Source organism: Topomyia yanbarensis, chromosome 2 (genome assembly GCF_030247195.1).
Source record: "Topomyia yanbarensis strain Yona2022 chromosome 2, ASM3024719v1, whole genome shotgun sequence".
NCBI lineage: Eukaryota > Metazoa > Arthropoda > Insecta > Diptera > Culicidae > Topomyia > Topomyia yanbarensis.
Genome location: NC_080671.1, coordinates 443,192,116 through 443,219,991, shown reverse-complemented (window position 1 = coordinate 443,219,991; position 27,876 = coordinate 443,192,116). Strand labels below are relative to the sequence as shown.

General features: G+C 43.0%; 3 protein-coding genes across 3 annotated transcripts; 2 read left to right on the top strand and 1 right to left on the bottom strand.

Moving 5' to 3' along the window:
* Positions 1–1,287: 1,287 nt before the first annotated feature.
* Positions 1,288–4,182, top strand: LOC131685662 (exonuclease 3'-5' domain-containing protein 2-like). Its single transcript, XM_058969531.1, has 2 exons — positions 1,288–2,063; positions 2,125–4,182. Exons 1-2 carry the CDS (start codon positions 1,414–1,416, stop codon positions 2,228–2,230), a joined length of 756 nt encoding a protein of 251 aa, XP_058825514.1. The 5' UTR covers positions 1,288–1,413; the 3' UTR covers positions 2,231–4,182.
* Positions 4,183–10,499: 6,317 nt separating this feature from the next.
* On the top strand, positions 10,500–11,906 carry LOC131685661 (exonuclease 3'-5' domain-containing protein 2-like). The gene is made up of 2 exons (XM_058969530.1): positions 10,500–11,326; positions 11,388–11,906. The coding sequence occupies exons 1-2, from the start codon at positions 10,680–10,682 to the stop codon at positions 11,491–11,493; spliced, it is 753 nt and encodes a 250-aa protein (XP_058825513.1). The 5' UTR covers positions 10,500–10,679; the 3' UTR covers positions 11,494–11,906.
* Positions 11,907–19,823: 7,917 nt separating this feature from the next.
* Positions 19,824–25,221, bottom strand: LOC131681067 (uncharacterized). Its single transcript, XM_058961773.1, has 2 exons — positions 23,632–25,221; positions 19,824–23,468 (listed from the first exon to the last, which is right to left on the bottom strand). The coding sequence occupies exons 1-2, from the start codon at positions 25,219–25,221 to the stop codon at positions 19,824–19,826; spliced, it is 5,235 nt and encodes a 1,744-aa protein (XP_058817756.1).
* Positions 25,222–27,876: the final 2,655 nt, after the last annotated feature.

Below are 27,876 nucleotides of genomic sequence, written 5' to 3'. Positions count from 1 at the left end.
AGAGAACGAAGAAAACATGAGAAACTGTGCGCTGCCAACCTGACGAAACTGATTGAGGGCTGTCAATTGACCGTGGGCCCATATGTTATTGGATCGAATCAAAACTCGTCGAAATGTCAATTGACGAGGGCCCATAGGGCCCATATTATTGGCTCGAATCAAAACTCGTCGAAATGTCAATTGACGATAGGTTCATCTGGAGTGTTCATTTGTGTTTACATTTTGCTAGCGTTGCCAATTTTATTTTGTGTCCACCACCCAATGTGGCTACGCCACATCGCTTTTGCGCGTGCTGTCCGACTTCGCTACCGCTCAGTCGGACTTAAACTAGGGATAGCCCCTATGTTTGAGTAAGCCGGGCAAACGAGTGGATCACAGGTTCGCTTGCTTCCGACGGCGGGTCGGTGGCCACCTCGCCCTCTAGGCCTCGGTTATGCGGCTAAGCCGCATCGAAATGGTACCCCTTAAACATTCTAACTTGAATCGGTTGTGTCACCGGAGCCGGAATACGAATTAGAACCAGCCAGCATTCCATTCCGGAGTTAAACTGGGAAGTTTAGTACAATTTGATCTGGAAATAAAATTTTTCTGGCAACGCTCCAGCACTCCGTTGATTTCACCACCTGGGCGCCAGGTTGACGATATGAAATGAACTTTGTTTACTTTCGACAAGTTTTGATTCGAGCCAACAACATCCAGCCGGGCCCATATTGTTGGCTCGAACCGGCTGGATGTTGTTGGCTCGAATCAAAACTTGTCGAAAGTAAACAAAGTTCATTTCATATCGTCAATCTGGCGCCCAGGTGGTGAAATCAACGGGGTGCTGGAGCGTTGCCAAAAAAATTTTATTTCCAGATTAAATTTTACTAAACTTCCCAGTTTAACTCAGCCGGAATGCTGGCTGGTTCTAATTCGTATTCCGGCTCCGGTGACACAACCGATTCATTTCGATGAGGCTTAGCTGCATAACCGAGGCCTAGGCGAGGTGCCAACCGACCCGCCGTCGGAAGCAAGCGAACCCGTGATCCACTCGTTTGCCCGGCTTACTCAAACATAGGGGCTATCCCTAGTGTAAGGACAGCACGCGCAAAAGCGATGTGGCGTAGCCACATTGGGTGCTGGATACAAAATAAAATTGGCAACGCTAGCAAAATGTAAACACAAATGAACACTCCGGATGAACCTATCGTCAATTGACATTTCGATAAGTTTTGATTCGAGCCAATAATATGGGCCCCCATTTGACTATGTGCACTTTTTATGAAATTGAGTGGCTGGCCACTCACTTTTGAGTTATGTTGGATGAGCGTGTGGCATCTCTGAAGCGAAATCGCCATTAGCGTTGTTTCTTAATCACAATATAGTATATCTTGAAGTATTCTGTTCTTATGATTTATTCTAACTGTACACTAAATGCAACGATATGAAATATCTTCGACGGTGCTCAGAGTTGCAGTGTTTGCTTATGCAATTTACGAACTCAAAAACTTTATCGGGTGTTTAACAGATCCACTTTATAATCAAACGATCAAGATAGTAACAAATTCTCGGGAATGCATACGCGTAGTTAATACGCTACGAACCCATTGCCAGGAGCACCCAATTCTTGGACTCGATTGTGAATGGGTAAGTGAACGAGGCAGGCGCTACCCTGTGGCCCTTCTGCAATTGGCAACGCACCGTGGATTCTGCGCACTATTCCGGCTGTGCGAGATGAGGCGGATTCCTTCTGAGTTGCGTAATCTTTTGAATGATCCCAGTATTTTGAAAGTCGGTGTTGCTCCGGACGTAGATGCAAACTATTTGGAGGAGGATTACAATATTCGTGTAATAAGAACACTGGATTTACGACACCTAGCGAGGGACAGTGGTTTTCCGTGGCCATACGGGATGGCTAATTTGGCTAAAAATGCGTTGGGGATTACGATGGATGAGGACGGGACTATTAGTGCCTCTGACTGGGAGTCCTCGGATTTAACTGATCGGCAGATTAAGTACGCAGCAAACGATGCACATGTGGCGGTGGAACTGTTTGAAGTACTTGCTAAGCGGTTTGTATCACGGTGGGTGACATTTGCTGTTGGTGAAGAGTTGAACACACTAACATTAGTTTAAATATTTCAGAGGAAGTTTTACGTCACAAAGAGACTGGTTAGAGCGGGTGATGAAGTGCGTGGAATATTGCATTGATCAGCCATTTGTAGACACAAGTATAGTTTTCAAAACGTAAGAAAAAGAACTCGATTTATAATGCATCCAGCAAGTAGCAACTTGCCACTAGGCGGCGCTACGACCCGCCAGTATACAAACTTGAATGCAATGATGATTTACGCATGCGAACATGTCATGATGATGTTCAATATATTTAACGTATAACAGCCAATCATGCTTCTATCTGCAACCTGGAAAATACTTTGAATGGACCATTCTGATAGAATAGGAATTAAGAATCTCTACATACATCGATATAGCTTAATTTTATTGTAACAGTACATTTTTTGAACCCTTAAGGGGTTAAGTTTGAATTTTTATAAAGGTATGTAGCCATATTTTTTATGAAATACTTGTTATACGTTTAGGGTAGTACAATGTCCAATTTGCAAAATCCACTTGACAAAATAAAAAAAATTTATAATTGTCGAAGCTATAGCAATTTCCGCAAAACGCTTTGTTTTAAAGAGATTTGCCGTGACTACGATTCCAGTCCAACAGCTCAACAGAAACCATCACACTAAAAAAAATCATTAGTATATGTACCTATGGTGTCTGTTGGATTGCGGCTCGTGGGTCGAGTTAAAACTCCCAAACACCATCGGCATTGACTTCCAACAATTCCAAATCCAGCGTTACCTCCTTTTCTACCTTTACTGATCTGTAGGCCTTTCTTACACTGTTCCCTGATGTTCAATCCTTTCCTTTCCTGTAGATGTTCCTTCTCCAAAGTGTCCCACTTCCTTCCAAAATTGTATCCTAGTTCATAGGTGAAATTCGGTTCCGAATAAAAGTACCACTTCCGAATAACGTTCCGAATAATAATCACTTTATTGAAACTAAACAATACACAGATTTATTGTAAAAGATGCGCGTGTAGAGGCCGTGTTTATTTAAAGGCAATCGGTTGGCTACTGACAGGCCAGAATTTTTTCCTACTATCTTCTACCTACTATCGTTCGGATCTGCATACTACTTCGCTATCATACAATCAGTGTATGTGATAACAATTAGAGATGCTCCTTTTTCTTTTAGACGATAAGAGTATAACAGTTAGTTTATAGTTTAGGATAATGTAGGCATAGCAAAATTTAGATACTAACTACTAATTGCAACATTACCGGTCCCCTTGAACTAGTTTCAACTATATAATCTAGACATATAACACTAAAATTGACCATTAACAATAGAAAGCTTATATCTAACAAACATGTAAAATTTAAGGACCTTCTGTACTCTCTTCTGCTATGGCATTTTTGTGTTCCGATGGCAGTGGACATATTCGGCATACGGGTCTTCTGTATATTCCGTTTGCTGTCTTTACAGTCACTACGCGAACGATACCTTTTTCACCAGGATGCACCTCGATGATTCTGGCTAAAGGCCAGCGCAGTGGTGGCAGGTTGTCCTCTCGTAGTACCACGATGCTACCGATACGAATTGGGCTTGGTTGCAGATTCTTGCTCGATGTTTGTTACCTGCGCAATGTCGAGCAACACAAACCCCTGGGAAAACGGGGCAACAACCAACATGAGCTCAACCATGAGCCAAATTGACATATGGAGGATTATGAAGGGAAGTAAAAAGAGCTTGAAAATCAGGCTTGCAACTACGTAGCGATATATAAAACTAACCTAAAATTAATGCTAAATGGAATTAACCTATCATAAAAACAATCATTGCCGTGAACTAATCGAGAGCGTAAAGGTAACTAAATTGGAATCTGAATTGAAATCTTAAACCTACTTAAATTTACTTATGTACTTAAATCTACTTAAATCTATGATTTGTTAGCATCGCAGTTTCCTGGGCGAAGAATAGGTGTAGGCCAGATAACCGATAAAATTGGCAAGCAGACCGAGAATCACTAAACGTAAGTTAGCGCAGGGTCTTACTAAAGAACAATGAATTAAGATAGCCGTCCAATTTCAGGAACTTTTTATTCAATAAATCTGAATACGGAGCCGGAAATATCTCGGTCTTTTATTTGTTGGGTCACCAACAATGTTTGCAATTCACAAAGATATTCTTTGCTCCATCTTTGCCAGTAGTGCTGGAACATTTGCTGTCGCTGTTGGTAGTGGGCAAGACGATTTGTGGGGATGCTGCGGAGGTCTCGTTCTGGAAGGGCTTTCATAGAGGTGCCGATCAAAAAATGCGCCGGCGTGAGGGCATCGAAGTCTGAGGGATCGTCAGACAATGGTGCTAATGGACGGGAATTTAGCGCAGCCGATATTTGAACAAGAAGCGTGGTGAAATCTTCATGAGACAGCTGACGTACACCAATTTCCTGCTTGAGAGACGTTTTGACGGAGCGAACTGCGGCCTCCCATAATCCGCCGAAATTGGGTGCTCTAGGAGGAATAAACTGCCATGAAATACCTTGTTGAGCAAGTTCGGTTCCAATTTTGTTCGATTCATTATTTAGAATGCGGTATAGTTCATTTAACTCGTGCTTGGCGCCAGCGAAGTTTTTAGCATTGTCTGAATGAACTTCGCTCGGAACACCATGATATCCAATGAAGCGACGGAAAGCCGACATAAATCCAACTGTTGATAGGTCACTGACGATTTCAAGATGCATCGCTTTGGTGGCGAAACAAAGACAGCGATATATGCCTTGGGAGCTGCGGCACGACGATGCGGAGGCTTTAAATAAAAAGGACCGTAGTAATCCACACCTACGATGGAGAACGGTCTACTTGGTCGAACGCGTGGACACGGAAGCTGGCCAGTTGGTTGCTGGATAGGTACTGGATTACAGCGAAAACAACGATGACATTTCTGAAGCACGGTGTTGACCACTCGTTTACCATGTATGGGCCAAAACTCCTGTCTCATAACCGCTAGTGTTAGTTGACGTCCTCCATGGACTGTTTGACGATGAAAATAATCAACGAGCATTCTGGTGAAGGGATGCACACTTGGAAGTATTGTTGGATGTTTTGTAGTAAATTCTTGGGCGGAATAACTAAGACGACCACCAACTCGAATGATGCCGGCCTTATCAAGAAAAGGACGAAGCAACCTAAGCGTAGACCTTTTATGGACATGTCCATGCTTGTGCAAATGTTTAAGATCATTCTCGAAGCACTCGGCTTGAACTAGTTTGACCAAAGCCAACTTTGCCGTTGAGAATTCTTCGACAGTTATAAATGGGGAACGATTGCGAGTAAAACGAATGCAGTATGCAACAATGCGCAAAAGTGGCTCCAACGAAGAACGCATCATAAACAGCGAATTCGGCTCTGGCACAACAATGGCAGTATGAATTAGCCTTCGAGTCTCAAGCTCTTCATCAGTGAAATTCACGTCTTGGGAATGAGATTGACGCATTTCCTCTGACTGTGACGATAAAACATAATAGTAATTACTAAATGTCATAGCTCCTTTATTACCATTGAATATCCCCCCGTAATACAGATAGGAAAGCGTCACACACGCATACCCATGTATTCAAAAGAAGAATAAATCATTGATTGTTAGTCACTCGTATAAACAAGTCGTTTCATTTACATGGTGCTATGCCGCGGATGTTGATGAGCTGAAGGAAGATCCGGCCGATAGCCAGGAGGTTAAGAATAGGAAATCAAAGGAACGCGAGAAAAGAGCCAAGAAGGACCGCAAATGCAAATCCTTGCTTGTGGGGCGGATTCATGATTCGCTATTAGAGTACGTTCGAGACAAACAGCACCCGAAAGATGTATGGGATGCATTGCACCGAGTGTTTGAAAGGCACAGTGTGGCGATCAGAATGCATCTGAAGCGGCAAATGCTCACTCTCCGTTATGAAACAGGCAGCTTGCAGCAACACTTTCTTTGCTTCGACAAACTGGTGCGTGAATACCGAGCAACTGGTGCGATTCTGGATGAGCTTGATGTGTGTCATCTTCTAACTCTCGGGTCGTCTTATTCGGCGGTCGTCACGGCAATTGAAACGATGCCGGAAGATGTTCTCACTCTGAAGTTCGTTAAGTGTCGGCCTCTAGACGAAGAAATGAAGAGGAAGGGCAAGGGAGAGTGTACAGTGGAAAGTAAACAAGCAGCTTTTTCTGGCTTTAAGCAACAGCCCAAGAAGAGAAAAATAAAATGTTTTGGCTGTAGGCAAGAGGGCCACAAATTGGCAGTGTCCAGCAAAGAAGAAAGAAGGTGAAAAGAAGAAGGAAGTAAATAAACCCAAAGCTCACGTAGCCGAATAAAGTTAATTGTGTTTTGCTGGGTTTAGCAGGGACAGTGCTTGTTCTCACGGATCGGATAGAGCGAATTGGTACATCGACTCCGGTTGCTCAGACCATTTAGTTAATGACAAGTCGTTGGTCTTTGACTTGAAACAGCTGAAGCAGTCGGTGGAGATCGCGATCGCTAAGGATGGTGAAACGATTGTAGCGAAGCAAGCGGGAACGGTGAAGGTGACCTCTGTCGTGAACGGTAAGGAAATAAAGTGTTCCGTTAAAAAGGTTCTGTACGTGCCAGAGCTTCGGTGTGACTTGTTTTCGGTGATGCGGTGTGATGAAGCTGGTATGAGGATAGTCTTTGAAAGTGATTCGGTTCAAATCTATCGGGATTCAGAGATTAGGGAAGCTATACCGTTTGGACATGTTTGCCGAAAATCGAAATAAAAGTGATTCGTTGTTAGCGTTCGGGCGTGTGCCGGCATATCTGGAACTGTGGCATCGCCGTTTTGGTCACCTGAATGCACGAAGCTTGGAAAAATTGATAAGCGAAGACATGTGTGTTGGTTTAAATTTAAACGGTCGCAAAAAGGACGAAAGCGTTATTGTTTGTGAACCCTGTGTTGCGGCCAAGCAGACTCGAAACCCGTTTCAAGTGCGTGCTCGAGCTGATACATTCGGACGTTTGCGGAACGGTAAAACCGATTGGTATAGGCGGTATGAGATACTTTGTCACCTTTATTGACGACTGGAGCCACTTCGTGATGGTGTTTTTGATTAAGTCAAAAGACGAAGTGTACGACTGCTTCCAGCAGTATGCCTCGATGGTATCGGCGAAATTCGAACGGAAAATTTCGCGCTTGCGATGTGATAACGCGGGGGAATATAAAAATCGCCCGTTTGAACAGTTTTGTAAACAAAGCGGAATTCAAATTGAATGGACAGTGGCATATAGTCCAGAGCAAAACGGTGTATCCGAGCGGATGAACCGCTCTCTAGTTGAGCGAGTGCGAGCGATGTTAGAGGACTCTGGTGTCAGCAAAAGTTTCTGGGGCTGTGCGGTGCAGACTGCTGTTTATCTTTTGAACCGTAGTCCCTCCAGTGCAATTGATCCTGACATGACTACTTATCAGCTGTGGGAAGGATCTAGACCTGATGTACATAAGCTGCGAGTTTTTGGTTGTACCGTATTTGTGCATGTACCAAAAGAGTAACGAGGTAAATTAGACGCGAAATCGTGGAAAGGATTATTTCTGGGTTACGCGAATAATGGTTACCGAGTATGGCATCCGACAAAGCGTCAAGTGATGCACGTCCGTGATGTGAATTTTGTGGAGTCTTCGCACGGTGAAGCTTTCCCAAAATATGTCAATGAACTGGTTTCGGACGTTTTCTCACTTGTTGCGGCTGATGATGAAAAACCAGAAGCTGTTGAGGTGGATTCGGATTTCAGAGGTCCAAATGAGCAGAATAACACATCTAGAGATGAGTCAGTATCGCACTACGAGAGCTTTGTCGAGGAAGACTGCTCTGGGCAAGAGTCAGAACTCGGATCGTGTCATGACAGCGAGAATTATCCAATAGAATCCAGCATCCCTGGTAGACTACCGCGTATTAGGAAAACCCCGGCGTGGCAAGCTGACTATGAAATGGAGCACGCAGCGTATGCGTTAAATGCCATAGAGTATGTCGTTGGCTGAAGCGAAGGCACGGAAGGATTGGCCGAAGTGGAAAGCTGCTGTAAATGATGAGATGGCAGCCCTAAATAAGCATAAAAGTTGGACTTTAACTGAGCTGCCGGCAAATCGCAAACCGATCACAAGTAAGTGAGTTTATAAATTAAAACATGGTATACATGGAGAACCAGATCGCTATAAAGCTCGGCTAGTGGCTAGGGGTTTTAGCCAAAGGTTTGGCTTCGACTATAGTGAAACCTACACCTACTGCCTTTTTGAATGGCGCACTTACAGAGGAGATTTTTATGGTACAGCCAGAGGGGTTCGAGGTAGGAAAGAAGCTAGTTTGTCGGCTGGAAAAGTCTCTGTATGGCCTTAAGCAAGTTTCTCGTGCGTGGAACAGTCGATTCCATGGTTTTGTGGTAGATCGTCTTGGCTTCCAGCAAAGCGCTAATGATCGGTGTCTGTGTACTCGTGGATCTGGAGCGACTAGAGTGATCATGGTCCTTTATGTAGACGACGTGGTCATTGCTGGAACATCACTGAAAGGAGTGCAGATTGTGAAGAGCTGTTTGTCCAAGGAGTTTGAGATGACTGACATTGGTGAAATCAAATGTTTTTTTGGGATGCAGATGGACTACGACTCTGTTGGCGGTGTAATGAAATTAAGTCAGCGGAAGTATCTGGAGAACGTTCTGAAACGTTTCAGAATGGAGGATTGTAAGCCGTGTTCAACACCCATTGAGAACCGTTTGAAGCTACCGAAAGTGAACGATCAGAGCCGAACCACGCAGCCGTTTATAGAATTCATTGGTTGCTTGTCATATGCTTCGTTAACCACCAGACTGGACTTCAGTAAACTTCTACAGCCAGCTTCAGAGCTGCCCCAGCGATGCGCATTGGGTGCATTTGTAGAGGATACTACGTTATATTAAAGGATCGCTTGATTTTGGCCTCGTCTTTCGTGCGAACGAATCAGCACCATTACTGTCTTTTCGGATGCTGACTGGGCCAATAATGCTTCCGATAGACGTTCTGTGAGTGGAGGAGTGTTCGGATGCACAGTCAGTTGGCTGACCAGGAAACAGCGCTTTGTACTGTGACCTGTCAGAAGATGTGGTTGAGCCGACTATTGTACGATTTGGGATGTAGTAGTAAGGAACAGATCTGCGTTTACGAGGATAATCAATCTGCTATGAGAATCGCCGAGGAGTCTAGAGGTTTTGGACGTGTCAAACACATCGATGTGAAGTTTCACTTTCTACGGTACTTGATAAGGGATGGCAACATTGTTCTCAAGTATCTTCCATCTGCCGATCAGCCTGCGGATATGATGACAAAAGGCTTACCAACGGCAGCATTTCGACATCATCGTTCCGGTATTGGACTCATGAACTGCAGTGGCTGAGCAGGGGTGTTGATGGAGCAGCCCCTTGCACTCACCATCTCTACCAACCTTGTGAGCTGCGTTGCCCCCGCTTCTCAGTGGCACCACTGGAAAGATCGATATTAAACACGTCAATTTTTTGTTACAGATTCCATGTTTCTTTACCTTGCATTAAACACATTTTCTCAGTGAATTAAGTTCTCGTCGATTTTTCTTCGTTGGGTCTTCCGAAATACCACTTCATTTAGAGCGTGTAACGTCGTGTCATCTAGTCTGTCATCCATCCAGATCACTTGCGATGCATTTTTTAAAATCAGCTAAATTAAATGCATTTCTTTCCATCAAAATAGAAATTCGTAATGTATTTTGCGTTGCGTGTAAGGCGTCAAAACCCTACAAAAAATTAGCCCTACATTCAGCAAAACGTCGAACAAAGTGAATCAGCGTAGGACGTTTGTTAAACAAACTTTTCTGCGAGGGAGTGCAAAGTTGATGCAAAAATGGAAATTAAATGCATTTTTTCTAATTTGATGCAAATTTGTTATACATTTCTAGAGTGATCTGCCCCTAGAGTTGAACGAATGTATTTTTTTTATTGGTGCAGATTTTCTCAAAAAATAGATACAGAATAAAATGTGGCAACACTGATGCCAACCGCAATCACAGATAGAAAAAAAAATGTGCACACCTCGAGGTGTCTCCGTCTTGAGCAGCGGTTCTCAACCTTTTTCGTACCACGGACCCCTTAGAAATCGCCCTGGGTTGCTGCCGTTGCTGCGCACCCCCATTCGATTTTGTATGCTATCAATATGTTATTTTTAGTTTGTTAGGAAACAAGACTTGAAATTTCAATCTGCACTCAGAAAATATATTTTTCTTCGCGGACCCCCAGCAACGACTTCGCGGCCCCATAGGGGTCCGCGGACCCCAGGTTGAGAATCACTGGTCTTGAGTGTTGACAACGTAGACGATTTTAGTGGAAGTGCTGACCGGACGTTTTTTTTACTTTGTGTTCTCTTAGCGTTGTTTCTTATGGCGTTTTCGTTTTTTCTTGGTGCTACACCGGTGTAGTGCAAAGAAAGAGATAGACTGATTACACCTAAGTTTGAATGAGTGTAGCACCGACTACACCGGTGTAGTGCACTGTCAAAAACGAATATGCCATTAATCACAATATAGTATAGTATAGCTTGAAGTATTCTGTTTTTATGGTTTATTCTAACTGTACACTAAATGCAACAAAATGAATTATCTTCGATGGTGGTCACAGCTGCTGCAGTTGTTTTTGCAATTTACGTAGTCAAGCGATTTTTCGGACGAACAGATCCACTTTATAACCAAACGATCAAGATAGTAACAAATTCTCGGGAATGCATACGCGTAATTGAAACGCTACGAACCCATTGCCAGGAGCACCCAATTCTTGGACTCGATTGTGAATGGGTAAGTGAACGAGGCAGGCGCTACCCTGTGGCCCTTCTGCAATTGGCAACGCACCGTGGATTCTGCGCACTATTCCGGCTGTGCGAGATGAGGCGGATTCCTTCTGAGTTGCGTAATCTTTTGAATGATCCAAGTATTTTGAAAGTCGGTGTTGGTCCGGACGTAGATGCAAACTATTTGGAGGAGGATTACAATATTCGTGTAATAAGAACACTGGATTTACGACACCTAGCGAGGGACAGTGGTTTTCCGTGGCCATACGGGATGGCTAATTTGGCTAAAAATGCGTTGGGGATTACGATGGATAAAGATTGGACTATCAGTGCCTCTGACTGGGAGTCCTCGGATTTAACTGATCGGCAGATTAAGTACGCAGCAAACGATGCACATGTGGCGGTGGAACTGTTTGAAGTACTTGCTAAGCGGTTTGTATCACGGTGGGTGACATTTGCTGTTGGTGAAGAGTTGAACACAATAACATTAGTTTAAATATTTCAGAGGAATTTTTACGTCACAAAGAGACTGGTTAGAGCAGGTGATGAAGAGCGTGGAATATTGCATTGATCAGCCATTTGTAGACACAAGTACAGTTTTCAAAACGTAAGAAAAAGAACTCGATTTATAATGCATCCAGCAAGTAGCAACTTGCCACTAGGCGGCGCTACGACCCGCCAGTATACAAACTTGAATGCAATGATGATTTACGCATGCGAACATGTCATGATGATGTTCAACATATTTAACGCATAACAGCCAATCATGCTTCTATCTGCAACCTGGACAATACTTCGAATGAAACATTCTGATAGAATAGGAATTAAGAATCTCTACATACAACGATATAGCTAAATTTTAATATAACAATACATTGTTTGAACCCTTAAGGGGTTAAGTTTGAATTTTTATAAAGGTATGTAGCCATATTTTTTATGAAATACTTGTTATACGTTTAGGGTAGTACAATGTCCAATTTGCAAAATCCACTTGAGAAAAAAAAATTATAATTGTCGAAGCTATAGCAATTTCCGCAAAATGCGTTTTTTTTTCAAAGAGATTTGCCGTGACTACGATTCCAGTCCAACAGCTCAACAGAAACCATCAAACTAAAAAAAATCATTAGTATATGTACCTATGGTGTCCTTGAACAATCGATTAAAAAAAATTGTTTTTGGAAACGGGGACGATCTTTCCAAAAAAAAAAAAATCGCCTGAAAAAAATATTAAAAAATTCATAATATGAAAATTTTGACGAAAAAATGGAATCGTTCAAGGACACGGCAGTTAAATTACGAACAAGTCAAAAAAAAAAAAGTTTTGAGATCGGTTGAGCACTTTTCCGGCAATCGTAGTCACCGCAAAGACGCTTTTGGGAAACATGATTTCGAGATAATCGCGTTTAAAGTTTCAAGTATAAGCGACACCTCCATAAGGGAGCAAGATGAAAAACGCTATAACTTTGCGTCCACTGCTCCGATCTCTATAAAAATTTGAGGTAACATTCTTAAGAACCTGAGCTTTACGATAGAAGAAAAAATTCGATTTTTTGGCCGACCTCAACATATATAACCCCTTAAATAGAAGGATTTTAAATTAAGTTTCTACGAAAATATCAGCACTAAGCAAATTCTATCCGTCCATCGACATCATCAAGCCACAATAGATGAAATAACATAGTTTTCTAAGCTTCATATTTAGGAAACTAACACTCGTTTTTAGTTTATATTTTCATTTTACTAGTTTTACCACTGAGTTCTCTGTGGTTTTACTACTAGGGATAAAGTCTGATATTAGTAAATCATCAATCAAAAATCATAATGGATACTCAAGATGTTATAGTAGAACATAACTTCCAAATCTTGAGTACAATACGCCTCGATGGTGGTGTATCGAGCAGACCGGGAAAGCTTTTCTGAACCTGTTAATAGTTATATACTTTCATAATCTTTACCAACTCACGGCCAATACAGTCGGGTCTCCTACAACGCGGATTCCTACAACGCGGCTTCCTACTGCGCGGATTCCTACTGCGCGGATTCCTACTGCGCGGTACCCGCGTTGTAGGATACCCATAGCTTATGGGATTTCGACTAATTGGGGCTGTGGCCGATTATTTCGTCCGTGTCAACATGTAGCGCCATACTTTCTTTGGCAAAGTTGTTGTACTCACTTGGGCCTACAACTTAGTGTAATTGGGTATCCAATTAGTTGAGAACTATGACGCTAGGGGTGTTATGAAGAGAGAGTAAATAAATCGAAATTCTCGTCGTAGTTTCGACTATCATCAAATGGATTCAATGTCAAATATATCAAGACCCTGATTATTTTGAAAGGTGGTGTCTTCGGGGAATTTATAAAAGAAGTCCAGAGCTTCTGGATGGTAGAAAGTATAACTCGCAATTACCCCACCAGGCGGCTCTAGTGCCAATGCAAATATTCAACACATGTTAAAACAATTCTATATCTCAACAACGTGATTAGACAGACTAGTACTGTCCTCAACAAAGTTGCTCGAGAGGTCGAGGGCTACCCAACGGTGACAGATTAGTTTGGAATATTCTCACTATGCGGCGCTAGTGAGCGTAGAAGCTTTCAACATATCGTAGATTATGATGTATCTCAAAAGTCTAATAACTTGGAAAAATGGTGTCTAATAGTCTGATAATTTTGGAAAACGCTGTTTTTGGTAAAGTTCTCTAGGCAGACAAGTGCAGTTTGACAATGTATAGGAAAATTTCGATTTTACCCACTAGGTGATGCTAGTGAGCACGAATTTTTCCTTTAAATTTCTGCATCTCAATATAAAGGCAGTTTAGAAGAGTGGTGTTTTCAGCAAAGTTTCTCGAGAGGTCGAGGACTACCCAACGGTAACAGATTAGTTTAGAATACTCTCACTATGAGGCGCTAGTGAGCGTAGATGCTTTCAGCATGGAGTAGATAATAATATATCTCAAAAGTCTAATAACTTAGAATGATGGTGTTTTCGGCAAAGTTCTTTAGGAGGTCAAAAGCTACTCGATTATGAATAGATTAAAGTTGAATGGACCCGCCAGTTGGCGCTAGTGAGCATTATTTTTCATATCCTGTATCTCGAGATCATGATCATTTGGAAGGGTGGTAATATTCATAGACAGGTCGAGCTCTGTCCTAAGACAAACAAATTAGTTCTGAACTTGCCCACTAGGCGTCGCTAATGAAAATGAAACTTTCTCAACATCATATATTTCTAATGTCTGATAATTTAGGAAAACGCTGTTTTTGGTAAAGTTCTCCAGGGGGACAAGTGCTGTTTGACAATGTAAATAATATTTTGAATTAACCCGCTCGGTGACACTAATAAATACGCATTTCTTCTTTAAATTTCTGCATCTCAATATAAAGGCATTTTGGATGGGTGGTATCTTCGACAAAGTTGCTTGAGAGGTCCAGAACTACCCAACGATTAGTTTAGAATACTCTTACTATGCAGCGCTAGTGTGCGCAGACACTTTTAAGACCTGGTAAATTATGATACATCTCAAGAGTGTAACTTAGAATGATGGTGTTTTCGGCAAAGTTCTTGGGGAAGTCAAGAGCTGCTCGATTATAGACGGACTGAATTGGAATGGACCAGCCAGGTGGCGCTAGTGAGCAAGCTTTTTTTCAAATTTTATTTCTCGGGATCAGGATAATTGGGATGAGTGGTATCTTTGGCAAAATACATCGACAGGTTGAGTTTTATCTTACTGTGATCAGGTTAGTTCAGAACTCACTCATTGGTAGGGAGAATACAACTTCTACTACGTAGTAGCTTAAGTCAAAAGTTTGATAATTCATGAAAATGGTGTTATCAGATTAACGTGGATTTCAGTTACTAGGGGGCATTAGAAAGAAAAATAATAATTTACGTATTTTAGCACCTCAAAATCATGACAGTTTAGAAGAAGGCTTTCTTCAGTGAAATTCATCGGTAGTTCTAGAGCTGTTTGATGATGGCAGATTGGTTTTGAATACTCTCACAATGCGCCAGAGAATGGGATGATGAATTTATCCTCTTATTCGTTTTGAGGCTACTTCAGAAATTTAAATAATATTAACAAGAATCAGAGCAGTAAATAATCTATTCATAATCGAGTAGCCATTATTCTTCCTCAAAAACTTTTCCGAAAACATTATCTTTCTAATTTAGTTGACTTGTATTTGTATAAAATGTCCAACTGACAATTTGTCTAAATGAACTAAACTAAACTAAGTTGAACTAAACACAATTAAACTAGTGACAATACACGACGACGAAATTGCAAAGAATTCATGACGAAGTCGAAAATTTCAGTAAACTCGTTGAAGCGACGACTCATTGCCAAAATTGGACAATTGCAGCGTAGTTAGTGCTGCGCATTTCAGAATGCAGCAGGGCTCGTGGGCGAAGAGAACGGGTAGGCGCGTAGAGGCTGATTTGCGCTAGCAGCTCCGGATCATCATATTCAGCCAGCAGAATCTTTGACACGAAGGTAGCCTGCGCTGCATATCTCCGATGTGTTAAAGTATTAAGTCCTAAAAGACGACAACGGTCCTCGTACGGTGACAGGTTTAAAGGATCGTTCCACGGTAATCCACGTAACGCATATCGTATGAATTTACGCTGGACTGCTTCGATCCTAAGGCTCCACGTTGCTTGATAGGGGCACCAAACGACATTTGCAAATTCCAACTGCGGGCACACCAATGAGCAATTAATCTGCCTTGCAACACAGAGGATCCCGAAATTCACTGGAAATTTTGAAAATAAATCCCAGTAATCGATTGGCTTTGTCGATGGGCGCAGAGACGTGATGAGTATACGTTAGCTTTTCATTAAGAATGACTCCTAGATCCTTCACGTGGTCAACGCGTTGCAGCTGAGTTGCTGCGATGTTATAGTTGAAGGTAAGCATATTTATCGTTCGAAAATAGCTGATGACAAAACATTTTGCAACACTAAGGACCATCTTGTTTCTTACACACCAGCTATAAAAGGTGTCGATAAGATGCTGTAGCTCACGGCAATCGGCTTTATTTCGTATAACAAGAAAAAAAATTAAGTCGTCGGCAAAAAACAGCTTTCCTCCACGCCTTAGAACGAAAACTGCATCGTTCACGAACAGTGAAAAAAGCAGTGGACCCAGCGTACTACCTTGAGGAACTCCGGAAGTGTTGATAAAGGATTCTGAAACAATATCTCCAATTTGAACAACGACTTCACGGTGTACAAGATAGGATCGAAGCCGATGGCAGAATCTAGTAGAACACCCTAGCTTATCAAGCTTTTTTTTTATCGGTATCTCATGATTAACTCTATTAAAAGCTGCCTTTAGATCAGTGTAAATAGTATCCACCTGCACTTCCTTAGGCAATTGTTCCGTGAAAAATGACGTGAAGCAGACGAGATTCGTCTCGACCGAACGTCCGTGGAAAAATCCGTGCTGGGATGTACTGATGTAGTGTCGACAAGCAGAAAATAACGCTTCGTTGATGATTGATTCAAATACTTTAGATTCGACTCCAAGCGAAGTGACTCCGCGGTAGCTCTCCATGTTGCATCTGTCACCCTTCTTGAATACCGGGAACATTACTGAGCGTTTCCAATCCTCAGGAAACGCTTGCTGCTGAAGCGATAGGTTAAAAATATATGCAAGTGGTGTTACAATTAAGTCCGAACTTTTTTCCATTACAGTTGAAGGCACTGAGGCCGGGTGCATAAGATGGCTTGGTTTTCAGGATTGCAGATATAACCATTTGTTCGGAGACAGTAAACACATCCATATCAACAGTACAAGCAGGAACGTCACGAGAAGCATTTTCGAGTTCGATTGCGGTTGGCGAGTCAGCTGAAAAAACACTCGAGAAGAATCTGGCAAACAGCGTACATTTCGCCACAGTTGTCGTAGCTTCTTCGCCGTCGTAAAGCATCCTTGATTGAAGTCCAGTTTCTTTTCGCTTCGTGTAGACAAATGACCGAAAGCCTTTCGGGTTTCGGTGTAGATTATTCTGCATGCGGTTTACATAGCGTTTATACAGAAGCTTGTTGTAACAACGATACTCATTACTGGCTAAAGTGAACATGCGCTTAGAAAGAGCTTTTAGCTTTCGAAGAGTGCTGTTTGACCAGGGCAGCTTGATTGCTTACTTCTGAGATAATTCATAATCTACCATATACTGAAAGCTTCCACGCCCACTAACACCGAATAGTGAGAGTATACCAAACTAATCGGTCACTATTGGGTAGTCCTTGACCTATCAAGCAATTTTGTTGAAGACACCACCTTTCTAAACTTCCTTAATATTGAAATGGTGAAAATGAAAAAAAGCGTGCTTACTAGTGTCACCAAGAACACGTGCTTACTCGCGTAACCTAGCAATTACCAGACTTTAAAAAAAAGATCTATAATATTCTGAAAATTTCATCCTCGTTAGCGCCGCCTAATAGGTGAGTTCTAAACTAATCTGTTCACCGTATGGCAGAACTCGACCTGCCGATGAATATTACCAAAGACATCACCGTTGCAAATTATCATGATGTCGAAATACAGAATATAATATATACTTGCTCACTATCGTAACCTTGCGGGTCCATTCCAAGTTAATCTATCCATGATCGAGTAGTCCTTGAGCTCTTCAAGAACTTTGCCAAAAGCGCAATCATTAGACATTTGAGATATATCACAATCTACCACATGCTGAGAGCATGAACGCTCACTAGCGCAGCATAGTGAGAGTATTCTAAACCACCCTTCTAAACTGCCTTTATGTTGAGATGCAGAAATTGAAAGGCAAAATGCGTACTGACTTATTTATTTATTTCGTCAATAAAGTGTAGACTACATTATACAAATATTAATTGCTTATATACTATCCTGTAAACTATTTCTATGTACTATGATGCCGTAAAGAGTTGAAAAACTGTTTTAAACTTGTTCGGGGCATGGTAAGGTCAATACTTTCACAATGCTCGTTATACACAGCCATCATCTGGTTTAGTGGTCCGAATTTAGCATAGTCTGTACGGTGATGACCTATCGCGAACAAATTTCTATTGCGTAATTGACGAGTGGGAGCATATAAATTTAACTTTGACAATATGTAAGATGAGTCAATACGCTGCATGACGATATCGTTTAGAAACGAGATCATAGCATAGTCCCGACGTTCTTTCAATGTTTGAATATCTATCAACATACAACGTGCTTCATAAGATGGAAGAGGGAATACTGTCCGTCTTAACTTGCGCAGTGCATATAATAGAAACTGTTTTTGGATTGACTCAATTCTCACTTCGTGTTTTTTTATGAATGGTGACCAAACAATACTACAATATTCTAAAATAGACCGAACATATGCTACGTAAAGAGTTTTGATTGTGTAAGGATCTTGAAAGTGATATCCGAAGCGTTTTATAAAATTAAGCATATTACTAGCTTTATGAACAATTGTGTTGTAATGTTCCACAAATATTAATTTTTTATCTAAGATAACTCCTAAATCTCTTATTTTATCGCATTTCTGAACGGTTTGATTACCTAATGTAATTGACACGGAAGCCGTGATTTGTTTTCTGCTAAAAGTCATGAGATTACATTTTTAACATTTAACTCCAGTAAACATTTACAACACCACGTATAAAAGATTTGTGTTTCATTGTGAAAAACATTATAGTCATTATTATTTCTAATTTCTAAAAATAGCTTCATATCATCCGCATATATGAGAATCTTAATGTTTTTTAAAATGAGAGAGATGTCGTTGACATATAAAATAAAAAGAAGAGGTCCTAAGTGTGAACCTTGAGGAACCCCCGAAGTAACTTTAATTATATCAGATTTCATCTCATAGAATTTTACTATTTGCTGACAATCTGTTAAATACGACTTAATCCAATTGAGGAGTCTCATCTCGATTCCCAATTTTTCAAGTTTGAATATTAACATGGGAATGTCCAGCTTATCGAAAGCTTTGCTGAAGTCAGTGTAAAGAGCTTCTATATGATTTCCTTTATCCATGGCATTTAACGAGTAATCAACAACTTCTAAAAGGTTTGTACTAGTTGAACGGCCTTTAAAAAACCCATGTTGTGAATTTGTTATTTTATGTTTGACTTGGTTGAAAATGGTTTTATTTATGATGGATTCGAAAAGTTTGGGAAAGCAAGACAGAATGGCAATTCCACGATAATTGCGAATTGACTAGTGTCACCTAGCGGGTAAAATCGATATTTTTCTATACATTGTCAAACAGCACTTGTCCCCCTGGAGAACTTTACCAAAACAGCGTTTTCCTAAATTATCAGACATTGGAAATATATAATGTTGAGAAAGTTTCATTTTCATTAGCGACGCCTAGTGGGCAAGGTCAGAACTAATGTGTTCGCCTTAGGACAGAGCTCGACCTGTCTATGAATATTACCTCCCTTCCAAATGATCATGATCTCGAGATACAGGATATGAAAAATAATGCTCACTAGCGCCAACTGGCGGGTCCATTGAACTTTAATCTATTCATAATCGAGTAGCTTTTGACCTCCTCAAGAACTTTGCCGAAAACACCATTGTTCCGACTGGAGGAACGTTAGTGGAACGTGGAGGGCTGAGTCACTACAAAGAAATTCTCTGGATTCTTCGCGGACTTCAGCTGGGGTTCTTTTTCCTTCCGGGTGGACTGTATGGTTGAGAGCAATCGCAATGGCCACTTGAGGACCGTTCCGGCGATGCTCAAACGAATGACGCTGACTGAAACTGTTGCTGCTTTGCAGCGCAAATTTATATGCTAGAAGGAAGGAAATAAGTCACATCATTAATAATACATCAACATTAATACAGCTACGCTGATACACGAACAGTGCAGTGCGACACCGCTCAATTATCGTTGCGCAAAGGGGAAACAGTATATGCTGTGACGGATGGAACATACTCCCGCCGGTTGGAACTACGTGACAACAGATTCGTCGTCGGATGGAGATGCGATGGAGTTGTCTTCGATGGGAAGAACGGAAAGCTTGTTGACCGGACGGCGGAAAGTAGAACCATCGACAAAAATATCCACTACTCGAAGTAGGCCTTCAGCATCAGGGTGGACAGCGGTGATATGTCCCAGCTTCCAGTTTAAAGGTGGCTGTGTCTTGTCGTGGAGAAGAACAACCATTCCGGGGCGTAGATTCGGCATCATTCTTAGATTCTTTTTCCGTGGCTGCAACGTGTTGAGATAATCCCGTCTCCAAGCACGCCAAAAGTGCTCACGCATGAGCTGCAAATGCTGCCATCGACTCAAACGGTTGGCTTTGATGTCTTCCAGAGACGGCTCGGCTGGTGTGATGAGCGGACGCCCTATCAGGTAATGTGCTGGTGTAATCACTTGTGGATCAGCTGGATCGGTGGAGATGCTGAATAGAGGGCGAGAATTCAACACAGCTTCTATTTCCGTGAGAATAGTTGCCAATTCTTCAAACGTTAACCGCGCGTTACCGACGACTCGCTTCAGGTGAGTTTTTGCTGACTTCACTGCCGCTTCCCACAGTCCGCCAAATTCAGGGGCGTCAGGAGGGATGAAATGCCACTCGATTTCACGTGCTGCGCAAAACTGTTGAACTTGATCGAGCATCTGTTGATCTCGAAAAAGATGATACAGCTGGTTCAACTCGTGGTTCGCTCCCTTAAAGTTGGTTGCATTATCAGAATGCAACTGCTGTACCAATCCTCTACGACTGATGAAGCGTCTGAGTGATGCTAGGAACGCATCCGTCGTCAGATCAGAAACCGCTTCGAGGTGTACGGCCTTGGTGGTCATGCAAACATACACTGCTACATACGCCTTGACGAGTTTGGGACGATAGGTTCCTTGCTTTACCAACAAAGGACCAGCGTAGTCCACACCAGTCACTGCGAATGGTGGAGATGGCACGATTCGTGATTGCGGAAGATTCCCCATCAGCTGCGTTGTGGCTCCCGGTCTCACACGAAAGCATTGTACGCATTTGCGAGTAATCTGCCTCACAATAGAACGAGCTTTGAGCGGCCAGTACCGCTGTCGAATTGCGTTGATGAGCGCTGATTGGCCCGGATGAAGCAGCTCGATGTGCATCGTCCTGATTAGCATCGTCGTGATGGGATCCTTGTCGGGCAATATGATTGGATGCTTTGATGCATATGGCAACTTGGAGTGAATGAGTCGGCCTCCAACTCGGAGCAAGCCATCTTGGATGAATGGACGAAGATTTCCGACTCGCTTGCAATTTTTATTGGACTGATGGCGTTCAATTTCGTCTGCCAATTGAACGTGCTGGGAAATCTTGATGAGCACCTCCGTCGAGCGCTGCAATTCTCGGATGGTCAAATAAGGAGTGAGAATACGATCGAGGAAATGCTTCTGCTGGCAATTGTTGACGAACCTCAAAACATATGCCATGATGCGTTGTACCTTGCGAAAGTTGCTGAATTTAGTTACAAACGGAAAGAGTTCGACCTTCACAGCTGGCGTAGCGATGACCAATTTCATCTCTGGAAGCAGCTGATCAGGAACTTCTTCTGGATCTTCTAATTCGTAGTAGGTTGATCTAAGTAACACGGGGCCGTTCCACCATAGTTCGTTTTTGAGTAATTGTTCCGGTAACTGACCTCGCGATACCACGTCAGCTGGATTGCTTCCCGAACGAACGTAACACCACTTGAAGTTTCCGGTGGTTCTCTGGATCTCTGCCACGCGATTTCGCACAAAAACTTGCAGACGATCGGCAGGCTTCTTCAGCCAGGCCAGGACGATTGTGCTATCGGACCAGAGAACAATTTCTCGGAACCTCATCTGTATGGCTTGTAGTACCTTTTCCAGCAGGCGAGTTAGCAGTAGAGCAGCACACAATTCCTTCTTCGGGATGGTTACTTCATGCAGTGGTGCAACCTTTGATTTGCTGCTGAGTAGTTTCAATTGTGCGGAACCATCGGCGGAAATACTGCGCACGTAAATGCAGGCACCATACGCAACGGCAGAAGCATCAGCAAACCCATGAAGTTCGTAGGCCACGGCATTCGGAAAAGTCACACATCGTGGCACCTGAATAAAATTTAGATGAGGCAGAGATTCTTGCAACAGTCGCCATTGTTGTTGGAATTGTTCATTCAGGATGTCATCCCATCCTGCGTTGGTCTTCCATAGCTGCTGCATCAGAATCTTGGCGACCACGATCACCGGTGAGAACAATCCCAATGGATCAAAAAACCTTGCAATCTCGGAGTATATGATCCGTTTGGTCGCTGGTTGAGCCGGCGTTGACAATTGTTGATTTTGATGAGCGATGAGAAGCTGATCGTTATTCGGGTCCCACAGTAGGCCAAGAACCCTTATTGCTTCGTTGGCACCATATTCCTGCAAGGTGAACTGCTTTTCACGTTCCTCGACTGGAACACACTGCATAAATGCATCCGAGTTGGAGCACCATTTGTGCACGGGGAAACAACCTCGGGCGAGCATCTGCTTTAATTGGCGATGGCATTCAATGGCTTCCTCGATGGTATCCGCACCAGATAACACGTCGTCGATATAACAATCCTCTTTTACGATACGAGCACCAATGGGAAAGTCTGCTGACTCATCTTCGGCGAGCTGGAGCAAACATCGGGTGGCTTGATATGGAGCGGATGCTGTACCGTACGTGACAGTATCCAATTCTAAAACACGTAGCGGTTGAGTTGGCTGCTCTCTCCAAAATATTCTCTGGTAGCACGTGTCTTCCGGGGCCACAAGTATTTGCCGATACATTTTTGTTATGTCCGCCGAAAAGGCAACAGCATGCTTCCGGAAACTCAGCATGATGGAAAACAGATCCCTCTGAACAATGGGACCAACCTTGAGTACTTCGTTGAGCGATAGCTTTGGTGACGATGACTTGGCGCTTGCGTCGAACACCACACGACACTTGGTGCTGGAGCTATGTGGTCGAAGAACGGCGTGGTGTGGCATATAGTACATTGCCCGATTGGATTGATCATTGGACTCCTTCACTTCGTGACAATGTCCAAGAGCCTCGTACTCGCGAATGAAATCAACATACTGGGATCGAAGTTCGGCGTCACGCTGCAGCCGTTTTTCAGGCATCAGGAATCGCTTCAAAGCTAAGGCACGACAATCATCAATATGGTTAACATTTTCCTTCAGAGGTAGGCTAACGACAAATCGTCCATTTGGATTGCGATTGTGAGTGGAAAGGAAATGTGTTTCACATGACTGCTCTTCTACAGACAGCGGCGTAACATCGGGAACTTCTTCAACGCTCCAGAACTGGTGCATCAACCTTTCCACACGGGCGATGGATGCGACATTGGATTGTTGAATGGCTACGTTGGATACGATGGCATCGTTTATCACTCCGACGACCACCCATCCAAGGTGAGTGTCTCGCAATTGTGGCAGGTTGTCGGCGAGAGTAAGACAACCTGGCTTCAGTAAGTCGAAGAACAGCTCAGCTCCGACTAGCATGTCGATCTTCTCAGGCTTATGGAACTCAGGATCGGCCAAATGAATCCCTTGGGGGATGTTCCATTCGGTGACGTCAATCTTGACAGATGGAATTGTGCCCGTTACCTTTGGTGTAACCAAACATTCGATGTTGGCATGGAAATCTTCATAACGGGAACAGAATTTTACGAAAACCTTGTCTCGAGCAAGCGTTTTCAAGGCGTTTATGCCGGTAATTGCAACATTGGCTCGTTTCTTAGGGAACCCAAGGATGTCTGCCGAAATTTACCTGAGAACCGCTGTCGAGCAACACACGGCACTCATGTGGCTGATTATGTCGATCAATGGCGTGTACTATTGCAGTTAGTAGCAGCACTATCTTTGATGACTGCCCATAGTTGCATGAACAGGCTGTCGAAACTGGTGGATCTTCTTTAGGAGCAGTGCTCGAATTCAAAACAGGAACTGGAGTCGCAACGTTAGCCGATTCTGGTACCTGCTGGGTGGGTACCTTCGTACGTCCATCCTGGCTGCACCCTTCGGCACTATCATCGTGGAGTATAGTGTGATGACGCTTCTGACACTTTCTGCAGCTGTTGTTGGATGGACATCTGTTCGATCGATGGCCTTTGCGCAGGCAGTTGAAACATGCACCCGCTGCTCGAATCTTCTCACTCATCTGGGATGCATTCAAGTTCTTCAACGTGGCACACTGGTAGTTGAAATGTGCACCACCACAAAGCTCACACATTTCTGCCTGATTCGTGTTGACCGTCGTAGTAGCGTAACTCTTCTGGATTGGTGCCTTCGGTACTACTGTGACGAACTTCGATTTGGGGACTGGCGTCGGTGCAACTGGTGTAGAAGTCTCGCAGTTTTCCAAAATTTGGCATCTGGTTTTCAGGAAAGCGATGGTCGACTCATACTTAGGCAATTCACCTCGTTTAAGAGTTGATTCCCAAGCCTTGCGCGTCGCTTTGTCCAGTGCATTCGTAATGGTGTAAACAATCATGTGCTCCGAAATGCCGATGAGCTGCTGATTCAAATACCGGAGGCTTTCTACGTGACGTGTAGACTCGTCTAAAAGGGCTCGCAAATCCTTATACGACTCACCTGACATCCTTTTGAGTTGGAGCAATCCTCTTATGTGTGACTCGACGATAACACGTTGATTTTCGTATCGCTCTGTCAGCACAGCCCATGCTTGCTGATAGTTACCAGCGCTGATAATGTTTTCATCCAAAACTCCAGCCGCCGCACCCACAAGAGCCTTGTCCAGATGGTACAATTTTATTGCATCGGTGTCTGCTGAGTTGGCCATTAGGTCCTGGAAAACCGCTTTGAATTTTGGCCAATTTGCATACATCCCATCGAAGGTAGGAATCGGTGCCTTCAATGGTTGCTGTTGAATTACAACTTGCGGTGCGGTGGGTGGCAGAATAGCATCATTTTTCATCTGGATTATTATTCCTTCAATTGCCGTGGAGAGGTAATCATGCAGATCTTCAAAAGCGTCGCAGGCTCTTTCCTGTTCTGCCACTTTTTCATCCGGAACGAGCGCCATTATGTGGTTTTGGATGCTGTTAAACTCGGCATAAGCATTGACAAGTTTGCTGCTCATAACGTTAAGCTGGGCCAATTCGAAATGCCGGACGCCTCGGAAAGTCGAATGTAACCGCACCAATTTGCGGTGCACCTGGTTTCGCTGTCGGAAAAGTCCGGTCAGTTCCTTCGTGGTGGCGGCATCAGCTGCTATTTCCGAATCCTGAAAACCACGAAAAGATTCACTTTCACTTCGTGTGGGTGATGGTAACGGTGGAATCACATTTTCATCTTCAGGATTCACTAAAGGTATGGGCGGTGAGTGTCCGACTGGCATTGTTCTTAAAACACGTGCGGCTAACAAATTTGAACATGCACGGACACGTTTTGGCTTCCTTCTCACACGCGCAACGGCTATTGAACAGGATTAAACACGTACGCGCGTTGCTTGTTTTTCCTTCTTGCGCGAGCGACGCTCTGGTCGCGATCGAACAGGATTGAACACGTTCTGCGTTGGCTCGCACCGAACGAATGAAATGCAGCAACACAGGTGGAAAAAAAATTAATCCTTACGATTTCGTTTGGCGTCGAAGCGGCTACTTGATGGCTCGATCCGGCGGCTTGATCTTCATCCGGTTCGAAGGACCATAGATGTTCCGACTGGAGGAACGTTAGTGGAACGTGGAGGGCTGAGTCACTACAAAGAAATTCTCTGGATTCTTCGCGGACTTCAGCTGGGGTTCTTTTTCCTTCCGGGTGGACTGTATGGTTGAGAGCAATCGCAATGGCCACTTGAGGACCGTTCCGGCGATGCTCAAACGAATGACGCTGACTGGTGGCGTATAAAAACTAAATGAAAAACCTTGTTTCGATGACACTAATTTTACTCCTTTATTAGGTTGCTGCTGCTTCGTGGTTGAAACTGAACTGAAAGTGTTGCTGCTTTGCAGCGCAAATTTATATGCTAGAAGGAAGGAAATAAGTCACATCATTAATAATACATCAACATTAATACAGCTACGCTGATACACGAACAGTGCAGTGCGACACCGCTCAATTATCGTTGCGCAAAGGGGAAACAGTATATGCTGTGACGGATGGAACAACCATCATTCTAAGTTATTAGACTTTTGAGATATATTATTATCTACTCCATGCTGAAAGCATCTACGCTCACTAACGCCTCATAGTGAGAGTATTCTAAACTAATCTGTTACCGTTGGGTAGTCCTCGACCTCTCGAGAAACTTTGTTGAAAACACCACTCTTCTAAACTGCCTTTATATTGAGATGCAGAAATTTAAAGGAAAAATTCGTGCTCACTAGCATCACCTAGTGGGTAAAATCGAAATTTTCCTATACATTGTCAAACTGCACTTGTCTGCCTAGAGAACTTTACCAAAAACAGCGTTTTCCAAAATTATCAGACTATCAGACACCATTTTTCCAAGTTATTAGACTTTTGAGATACATCATAATCTACGATATGTTGAAAGCTTCTACGCTCACTAGCGCCGCATAGTGAGAATATTCCAAACTAATCTGTCACCGTTGGGCAGTCCTCGACCTCTCGAGCAGCGATGCCAGATTTACAGACATGTCTGTATTTTACAGACTTTTGATGTCTCCTACAGACGTAACCAGAGATCTACAGACTTTTAAAAGGGTAATAGAGTTTAGTAAAATTGCACTAGAATAACTGTTTTCAAATACGAGTGATTCCTTCACAATAGAATTCTACTTTCAATCTATTTTTAAAGTAAAATTTCAATGAAACTAGGATTTACACAACCATCTACAGACTTTTACAGACTTTTTAGTTATTCTTCTACAGACATTTCAAAAAAACATGTGGCATCGCTGCTCTCGAGCAACTTTGTTGAGGACAGTACTAGTCTATCTAATCACGTTGTTGAGATATAGAATTGTTTTAACATGTGTTGAATATTTGCATTGGCACTAGAGCCGCCTGGTGGGGTAATTGCGAGTTATACTTTCTACCATCCAGAAGCTCTGGATTTCTTTTATAAATTCCCCGAAGACACCACCTTTCAAAATAATCAGGGTCTTGATATATTTGACATTGAATCCATTTGATGATAGTCGAAATTACGACGAGAATTTCGATTTATTTACTCTCTCTTCATAACACCCCTAGCGTCATAGTTCTCAACTAATTGGATACCCAATTACACTAAGTTGTAGGCCCAAGTGAGTACAACAACTTTGCCAAAGAAAGTATGGCGCTACATGTTGACACGGACGAAATAATCGGCCACAGCCCCAATTAGTCGAAATCCCATAAGCTATGGGTATCCTACAACGCGGATTCCTTTTTCACGCCCCCAGTTAATTGCGTAGTAGGAGACCCGACTGTAATTGTTATTGTTATTTATCAATGTGCGATCGGGCTGTCTCAACAACCTATTTCCTATGTGCATTAACTGTACACCTGCCGTCTCACCGTTGCACTTGACAGTGTGTGCAGTGCTTTATGGTCACACCTAGGTAGCTACAACCGCGCACCCGACACGCTGAGAGAAATCATAATGACTCAGTGATGCAACGTCTGAATCTCAGGACACAGAATAACTTGAACGAAACGGAAGAATACGTACCCCCTATACCTATGCTGGCGGAATGGCAGAACCGGAATACGATCAATGGATCTCAAATAAGCACAGATCAATCTTTCCATCATTGGAAGTCGCAGGCAGTACCAAACAGTGGGATTGCTTTATACTAGCGAGCTGGAACGTTAGAGGATGTTCCGATTGAGAAAAACAAGAAACGCTAAATGATTTCTTTGCGAAAGCGGAATACACGATTGTGGCGTTGCAGGAGACGAGGCTAGCAAACTGCACGGTGGACACGGCAAACTATCATTGGTTCAATGTAAACGAATTTGAAGAACGGGATCGTATGGGCGAAGGAGCAGCGATATTGTTCCGAACAGTCACTTTAGGTGAGGTGACACTTTTTCTCACTCGCGC